The 9,916-nt window shown below is 32.8% G+C and overlaps 1 protein-coding gene across 1 annotated transcript; it reads right to left on the reverse strand.

Annotated features, from left to right (window-relative positions):
• Positions 1 to 3,679: 3,679 nt before the first annotated feature.
• Positions 3,680 to 4,903, reverse strand: LOC131600438 (large ribosomal subunit protein uL2m-like). Its single transcript, XM_058872601.1, has 3 exons — positions 4,753 to 4,903; positions 4,469 to 4,565; positions 3,680 to 4,383 (listed from the first exon to the last, which is right to left on the reverse strand). Exons 2-3 carry the CDS (start codon positions 4,548 to 4,550, stop codon positions 3,875 to 3,877), a joined length of 591 nt encoding a protein of 196 aa, XP_058728584.1. The 5' UTR covers positions 4,551 to 4,565; positions 4,753 to 4,903; the 3' UTR covers positions 3,680 to 3,874.
• Between the last annotated feature and the right edge of the window lie 5,013 nt (positions 4,904 to 9,916).

The raw sequence follows: 9,916 nt of genomic DNA on the forward strand, positions 1-9,916 counted from the left end.
CTAATCCACTCCAGGGTGACATAATATCTTACACCTTAATTTTATACAGTTTTAGAGGAAACACTTGATAACTTTTGATATTCAAGTTCTTCATACGGTATAAAAATAGATCAAGTTGTAGGAATAGTTTGTAAAGTATAAAGTCCTTCATACCAATTGGCATTTTTTCAGTCAAAAGCTCATAATTTATCTTTAACTATTAACAACAACATCTATTCTGTGCTATCTTGATTGCCTCATCAATCAGGCCTATGTCTTTTTGAAGAAACATCATTAGTTCAACCAGCCTTTTTCAAATTTTCAAAAAGTCAGCTTGGCTTCGGGTATAAGCCGTGTTCGGGAAAGGCATTAATCATACTATTACATGCAACAAAATTAATCGTACTATTAGTGCATGAATATTAACAATGACTGGCCCATGTCTGATGAAACTTTATATCAAATTAAAATTAGATTTCGATTTAACTCATTTTTATAAATCAATTTGTAGGATAAGGATTACTCCCACTTATAAATATATGTTTTTATCATATATCGCCAGATGTCAGACTATTAACATAACTTAAATTTCATTTCCTACGTATCAACTTTGAGGTCCCTTACTCGGTCCACTAAAAAAGCACTGCATAACATTTGAATAATAAAATTATGTATTATCTTTAGACCAAATTCCTTGATTTTTCATTTTTTTCGAAGAGAAAAACATCTTTGTCCTAAAGTTTTACTTTGTCGTATGCGCTCTACTATATCACTTGCTTGGGCCCCATAAGTTAATAATAGGGGATTACTTCTCACACACCCTTATGAAAAACTAAAAATACTTTTGAAATTTGAAATATTCTTTTGGATGCACTTCAACCCACACTTAATTCATTCGTAAGTGAGTCAGACCTTCATTTTTGCCAAAAATTAATACGAAAATGTATCTCCGTATAATTTGCCGAAGTGCATCTCAGAACGAGATTTTAATCAAAAACGCATTAGACCCTTTCTTCCTCATTGTTTAATTGATGTTTATCTCACCATGTGTGAGTAGTCCTATATGGGCTAGAGGCCGTGAGAATCTATCTCATAACGATCCTTAATTGATTATCCGAAATTGAAATACGAGAATCATAAGTCTTTTTATTTTAGAATACAAGTTCCAAAAACATGTTTACATCGGTTGCGAAAGCAAAGTAAATCCATATACGATCAGAGTCTGGAAGGATATGAACCGTATCGAACCACAGATTTCTAAACAATTGAGTTTGATGCGCCACTGACAAGGCGACCTGATCTCAGTTGAGAAACAACCAAGCTGCGACGTCGCGTGACAAGGCTCTTAATTTAATGTTTAGTTGTGTCATAAGCACGTCTAGATGTGCACGCTACGAATGTGGGTGTCACACATATTTATCTTCTTTTCTATAAATAAACTTACAAATTTTTCGTCATTCAGATATAAATAATCGATAAGGTGAGTTTCGATAGACGACCCCAACCTCGTGTCCTACTTTATTTATCTATTAAACCTTATTTCAATTTGCACTAAACCACGATCATTGTGATTGCTTTAGCTAAACAACGTTAAAATAAAGATTTTGTACTCATACATCTCATTGTTGGTTCGGTCTTTTTGAACAACTTGACAACGTCTTGCACTTGCGCTTGGACAACGTCGTGCATCCAGGTACGTCCAGTGGTATTTCAGAGTGTCACGTATGACACATGATGTTGAGGGAGAGTCGCCTAGATCAGTTCATCAAGAGATATTAGAAGAGGGCGGGTTAGGGAAAATCACTATTTAAATTTTCCTTGCTTATCAAAAGAATTTATGATAGGTTGATTTTATCCAATATCCTACTTGATATTTTCCGAATATGCATCTCTGAAAACATCAGTGAGTCATTAATCAAATCAACTCAGTGAATAAAAATACCATAAATGAGTACATGAGATATTTCATAGATACATCTCCAGATACATAAATATTATACATAGATGCTTCTCCGAACTATATACTGTTCAAAATATGATGGATCTAAAAAAAGTGAAGTTTCGTGTGATTTTACATCTCCGAATATATGAAGGATATTTTCGAGTTTTCAAGAGTGTGGAACACACTCTTGACACACTCTTGAGAATGAAAAGAGCATTCCCTATGATCAATAGACATTGTAGAATAACCTTATTTAATGAAGTGGAGGTGGTATTGTCAAGAATGGAGAATAATAAATAGTATCATTTCTAATCACGTATACAAATAAGGGTGAAGTACTCAATGGCATCACTATCGCTAGTTTTAATTAATCGTCGTGTATTCTTGTTATGTTCGTTTTTAATGAGTCAAATCACACACCAATTTGAGAATGTAGAACCTTTGAAAGTTAATGTTCTTGTATATGATAGTATTTTATATGCTTTATTGAGTACTGAAATGAAGCAATAAGTCTTTAAAATACAAGTGATGTATCTTGGCAAAATGCACTATTAACAAGTCTGCATATAAATATGTATTTGATAATCAACCCTATTAACAAATAATCCTTTAGAAGTAATATATCCAGCAATTATAACTAATCACTACAACTCTGGAGAGGTCCATTTGTGGATCAGACTCCTCCATTAAATTTGTCTGCAAATCAAAGAGTTTTGAAGTAGCTTTGAACTGAGTCTAACAGTTGAACATGTCGATTTAACTGATCTATATTATTGGCTCCCCCGTGGATTAATAAGTTCACTTACCCCATTCTACGGGCCATCCCACTCAATAGGCTACTTGGCGCATCCCTATATTTATTATGCAGATATGAATAGAGAACACTAATGCACCATGCTATCTCTTATTTTACCTATATGAATATAAAAGCTTCAATATTAATTTGAAGAAAATATTTCATCTCAATATGAACTATTATCTACTATTTGCCACTTATTTGGTTGTGCCAAAGTATTATCAGCTACACGTTTGTAGATGTTTGTAGCGGATAAAAGGCTGCAGCAGATAAATATGAACCAAGTAATGTGATGTTAAACAAATACCTCATTTAGCTATATGAACAAATGAACAAACACTCCTAGGGAAAACTGATACACTCCACTGGCAGCTACAAACACTCTTAAGGAAAACTGACTGCACATACACCAACAGTTAAGAATCTTAGCAGCATCTCTAACTCTTTGCCTCTTCTAAGAATCCGGGTACACACAAAGAAGTTCCACCATGAGCATCCTCTCCATCTCTAGTGCATCAACCGTGGATCAGCAGCATCAATTCACCGTGAAACAGCATCCCCAGATGCAAAAGATATGAGTGTATTGACTCAAAAGATCATAATTTTATCAGAGAAACCAACTAAAAGAGAACTTCAAGAATGTGTGATCAGAAAGAACCCATTGATGCGCAAAACCCGTGGAAGTTACGAAAAGCATGAACCAAAGAATATAGTTCATTTGCTTTTTTTAATTAACTGTGTTTAAACTTTGCCAGCCTAAAGAGGCTGTGCCGGGCTGTGCACTTTCAGCCAATCATATCAACGTGACAGGAACTGAACCTATGGCCCTCTGTACCCAAAACAGTTCGATAACCAGACTGCGCTACACCTCGTCTCACCCACTCAGCATATAGATTCACCCGATCGATGAACACTCAAACCAAACCTAATCAAGTACAAAATATTTCCCAAAACACAGCAAATATTTCCAAAAACATTTTACTTAAAGAAATATCAAGTACAGAATATGAACTCGTATAATCCACAAATTGGCCAAACCTAATCAATTCCATTAGTAGTGTAGAATTGTCTATAAGTTTCCACAATTATTACAGAAGCATCAGTATCAAAAAGATTTGTATTACATGAATGCTGTGTGCTAGTAAATAACCACTTACCTACTTTTTGCGTTTAAGAGGTCCAGTCTTGAAACCCCCCTTAGTTGGCTTACCCCAAGGAGTACGAGATCCTTTCCCCCACGCACCACTACTCTTACTCTTCCCCTCTCCTCCACCATGAGGATGATCAACCGGATTCATCGCCACACCCCGAACAACCGGTCTCCGCCCAAGCCATCTACTATGTCCAGCCTTCCTAAGCTTACGATCGCCATGAGTCGGATTCGACACCGTCCCAACAGTGGCCCTGCATCGAGAATCAATCAACTTTTTCACACCAGACGGAAGTTGAACTAAACAGTACGCAGATGTGGGCTCCTTCAAGATCTTAGCATTGGTTCCAGCTGCTCGAACAAGCTTCCCACCTTGTCCCGGGTTCAGCTCAATGTTGTGAATGATTGTTCCGATTCTCATTGCAGAGAGAGGCATACAGCTTCCAATCTGCGAGTTTATGTCGGAATACATCATTCTCTCGCGCGCCTCATCGGGAATGACGTTTGCAGCCTGTGCTAGAAAACCAAAACAAAGAATCATAAGCTACATTATACTGTGAAAATTGATTTAAACATTGGAAAAAATGAAAAATGAAAGTACCGGAAGAGAATCGACGAAGAGAATTGGTGAACAAATTGAACACCGACGATGTGGAGCGGTTTCTCAATAATGATGCAGCCATTCATAAAAAACGAAACTGTCACAAAAAAAAAGAGCAATTGCTGAGAAAAATTCAATTCGGTGCAAATTTGAATTAGGTTAAATTGGAATGAAAATGCGAAGATGTTAACACTGAAACTAAAATCTATGTTTTCAATGGCGAGATATGAAAATGCCAATTGCAGAGAAGGGAAGAAAAATCGTTGAAATGAGAAAAGAAAAACCTGGAGAATTGTATCACTGATTCTGGTGGCCGAGTTACCGCTCCGGCTGGGTTTTCCGGCGAATTGAGTTCAGTGAGACTGCAACTCCGGCGGCGTTTTCCGATACAAGAGCAAAGTAACGACTGAGTTTTGTTTTTTATGTTTAGGGTTATAGGAGTAAATTTTGTTAAAAATTAAAAATTATTTATTTTATTAAATTATTAAATAAAAATGTGTGTTTAGTTGCCCCCACTTCTAAAAAAGTGTATTGGGCTTTCGACATAGGAAATCTAAAATATCAGTGTGGTTGCTAATAACACCATATTTCTCCCAAATTTTATAAATATACAAAAAATGCTTTTGTCTAGAAGTTTAATTTTGGATATACATTATACCATCTTGTTACTATCATTTTGTTGAGAAGGATTTGTTTAAAAATTCAAATTCAAATACTATTACTTGCAGAAAATCAATGAGAAAATGGATTATGCATTGTCAGTGTATTTTTATATTGTTAATAAATCACCACCATGTATTCAATTAAAACATTTTTTTATTTAAAAAAACTTTATTAATATGGTAGATTGATGACTCTCTATAGGATAACAGTGTAAAATTATTTTACACGCTCAATGCACTACCTTTTAACTCAAAATCAATAGATATATCTACATGAAAATATTAAACTTTGGGAATTTTTGTAAAAACTATTGCGAAATATGGATAGAAAATTTCATATTAAATTCTGAAGAAAATTTTAAATTCTGAACTCACTCCGAGCCTCTTAAACTTCTGATATTATTTCTAGTAAAAATACGTCAAGTATAACCACAAAGATTTTAAATATTAACTATAGTTATCAAATTTGCTACAAAATATTATAAGACTTATTTGGACGGGGTTGTTGGAATTTATCTGTCGTCATTAATTTATCATTTAGCAAATCTAATCAAAATTTTGATAATATTTGACATAAAAAAATTAATTTAATTTTATAAATTCTTCAAAATAGTTAATAAAAATTTCTTTTATATATATATATATATATATATAATTTGTTTTAATTGGAAAATCATGATTAATGTGTTTTGGATTCACAAGTTAGGATGATTACTATCTGTCATCAAGTACAGCTTGCGTTATCATGTGTTTTGGATTGACAAGTTAGGATGATTATTGTTTGTCACAAATATAACTTGTATTATTGTTTAGATTAAGGGCAACAATCATATCTTTTTATAAAGGACAGAAAAGAGTGGCATTTTTGTGAGTGTGAATGGAGTTATGATTGACATTAGTATTAGTACTATTTGTTGACTTTAGATCATGGTTGGCCTAGCGGTGGAGACTTGGGTCTTGAGAGTGTGCTCCTCTCAAGGTCCTGAGTTCGAATCCTACTGGTGCTATCAATCCTTGTGTGGGTCAGTCCATACAGAACAAAGTTATGGCCTTAAACGGGGCCCCCGCTAGTGGACGGTGGGGGATTGGTCCCTCTTGGATTAGTCGGTCGCAAGGCCGGATACCAAGATTTCCAAAAAAAAAAAAAAGTTAGAACTGTTAAAATATTATCAGGGTTTTTGGATTTTTTAAAACTTGATTAAAAATGTGAACTGTTAAAATATTATCAGGGGTTTTTGGATTTTTTAAAACTTGATTAAAAATGTGAACTGTTAAAATATTATCAGGGTTTTTGGATTTTTTAAAACTTAATTAAAAATGTGAACTGTTAAAATATTATCAGGGTTTTTGGATTTTTAAAACTTGATTTAAATTGTTCTTTGTAATATGAGTTCGAGAATTACTATTCAAGTCCGATTCTAGATAGACTTTGGATTATTCGAGTAAATAAATTTTCTTATATAAAAAAATTAAAATAAAAAACTCTATAATATTTATCATAAATAAAATTAAAAATTATATTTTAATATAATTTATTTTTAAATATTATATTATATCTTATAAATACTATAACGTGTTTCTAAATAAGAGGAAAACTATTTAATATTTAATATAATGTAATACAATGAAAGAAAATGTGGAGAGAGAAAATTATTCCTTCTTATTTTTAACCATTAAATTAAAAATAATTAATGATCAAGATGTGGAGTAAGCCATAATGACTTACTCTTGAAGTAAATATATCCCTTCTCATATTTAAAAGAGAAAAAGTTGATACAATATAGAAAAATTTAGAGAAATGAGAAAAATCACTATGCTATCTTTTACTGTAAGACAATATATATTTTTAAACTTTTAGAATTATGCGGATCTAATGGGTTACCACAGTCCATATGAGCTAGCCCTAATGAATAGCACGCTATTTAGGGATGGACTAAAAAAATCATAAAAATTATAAACTCTAATTTTAAGTATGTCCATTTTTCGAGTCTGATAGACGGTCCATATCAGTAGCTCATTTTAACAGCTCTAGTTACCATCAACTTAAACATTATTAAATATTTATTCTATTAATAAAAAACTTCAGCTATATTAAGAAATTTCAAGACGAAGATTATCTAGTATGAACAGGAACACAAAACTTCACCTTAATAATGAAAACTTCTGGCGACATTTATTTTACAAAACTATTTTAAACATGTTCATTTTAATTAACTAATAAAAAATATGAGATTATTAATACAAACTATTATAATATGAAAAAATAAATATTAGGTAAAAATAATGCATCTCAAATTATTCAATTCTATCAAGCTAACTCTAATTTTTAGAGATGTGATGCTGAGAGATATGATTCTGCGTTATTATTTTAATTAGAAATCATTCATATGGATCACTTTTAATCTGAAATATTTTTTACATATATTGTCATTCCCTAATTTGTATCTCTAAGATTTCACATATCATTCATTATTATATCATTTGCATATAATTAAAGATCACAATGATGGGGGATCATCACACACCCTTTGTTTTCTTTTTTCATCTATGAGTGTATATTTTAACTTTGCTAACTTTATTCAAAAATACAAAAATATGTGTTGTTTTCTTTTCTTATTGTATAAGGTATGGACTTGCAATCAAGGGAGCAAAAGAGTGTCTAATGCCTAAAAGATCTTATTTAATGATGAAGAATGAACGGAGATTCCAGATTACTTGGTCTATGATTGAAGATATCAAAAGATCAAGTTTGGTTTCTCAATTAGGGTTTTAGTTCCCCAAAGTCAAGATTTTGCAAATGGTCCAAAAAGCTTTTTACTTCAAGGCATGAGCTATAACTTTAGGTCATATTCATGTCAAGCTTCATTCAATTTCATTTGGCCAAGATAGGTTCAAAGCTTAGTTTAAAGCTTTTTACTTCAAGGCATGACCTATAATCTATGTTGTTTTCATGTGTTTATTTCCATGTCACCCCCATCAAATTCTCAAGCAATTATCAAAGTAGTTGAAGGAACAAATGTAATTTCTTCAATAGCAAGGAAATAGCCAAAATCACAAGTTGGTGCATGCTTGGTTAGCCTAAATTCAAGTATGGCATGTCACTTGGTCCAAATACCATAACTCTCTCATTTCTCAACATTTTTGAAATCCAAATATCACATTTGAACTCCTCTTCAACTTTGTTTCAAGGGTAAACATCAATTTTGCCTCTAAGTACCTCAATTTTGGAATTGTGTAATTTTCTATTTTTGTCTCTTGTGAACTTTGTGTTTTTGTTGATTTTCTGTCAAGAATTCATGTTGTGATGGGCCTATTTATGTTGTTCTTGGGTGCAGTGTTATGGATGGTAATTGCTTGATATGTTGTCTTTTGATTCAAATGAAATTCAAAGCAATTATCATGGTTTCCTCTTTGGAAATTTAAGGCTTTTGTGTTTGGTAACTCTTGTTTTTTTCTCTTTGATTCAAGGCTCTTTCATGGCATAGGTGATGGAAAGATGGATGATGTGATCTTGAAACAAAGGAAGCCACAATTTGAAGATTTCTTGCGAGAAAAACTATGGAAGGAAAGCTTGGAATTCTTGCAACTTTGGTTTGGGTTTTAGGACTTAAATTTTTTGGCAAGTTTGGCTTTTAATATCTAATGCATTTACTTTGTAAACTGACTTGTAATTACAAAGCAAAAACAACTTTGTAACTTTTCAACATGAATAAAATCTGCCACTTGAACTTGAATGAAAAAATTGAGTTTGTAATTCCTTGTCATGTTATAGCTTTGTGCAAGTCCTTAGAAATTGGATAATGAACAAATCTTTGGGCATTTGTAAAGTCTTGACAAAATTGCCTTTGAAAATCTCTAAAGCAAACACATATCTTTCTACTTGCAAAGTGGAAAAATTGAACAAAAACCTTCTAAACCAAGTAATTCCTCAAAGATCTCTATTTGGACAAAGGCTTTTGAATGGAAAGCAAGCCATGATCCCTTGAACAAACTTGGATGAAGAAATCCATAACCAACTGGATCTTAAGTGGATGATGAACAAACTTGATGAATAAAACCCTAATTCAAAGGAAAGCTTAATTCACACACCATTGATTCCAATTCCATGCATGAAGTATTTCGATTAGGAGAACCTTGAATGAATTGATCAAATAAGGATATAAAACTTGGTCAACCAATAGTCAAACCTCCAAGGTTGACTTAGTTGGCCTAAAAGGCGAAAGAATGTGGATCAATCTTTAATCTTTTACATCACAATGATAAACAATGAATAACACTCTTGAATGAGAATTAAGTCAACAATATACTTCTTTATTTCCCAAGCAAGCTTCCCATGCACTAGGGTTTGGTACCAATATCTAATTCTAAAACCCTAAGCTTGAGCACACAACTAAGAACAACCATAATTGACCGATCATCACAATGACCACCCTAATCTTGCCTGAGCCACAACAACTGAGATACATGTCATGAATCCTCTTAAACACAACCAACTTAGACCAAGAGAAGTTGAATCAAATTGTACCATATCACATCTTCAGATCTTGCTAAGAAAAATCAAGATCAAGACTTGAAACACAAGCAAATAAAAGATGAACTATCTTCTATAATCAAAGAGATGTCTTGGTTAATATAAAACCCTATCCATGAAACTTTAATCCCTGATTCATCCATGCTCATGCCTTGAGCCATACCTAAAATTTAAGCAAAGAAAACACCCTCTTGGACAAGGACATTAGCAAAGGTCACAAACAAATGAATGAATGAATGCACTACAAGAAAATTG

The sequence above is a fragment of the Vicia villosa genome, linkage group LG4 (assembly GCF_029867415.1).
Source record: "Vicia villosa cultivar HV-30 ecotype Madison, WI linkage group LG4, Vvil1.0, whole genome shotgun sequence".
Classification (NCBI taxonomy): domain Eukaryota; kingdom Viridiplantae; phylum Streptophyta; class Magnoliopsida; order Fabales; family Fabaceae; genus Vicia; species Vicia villosa.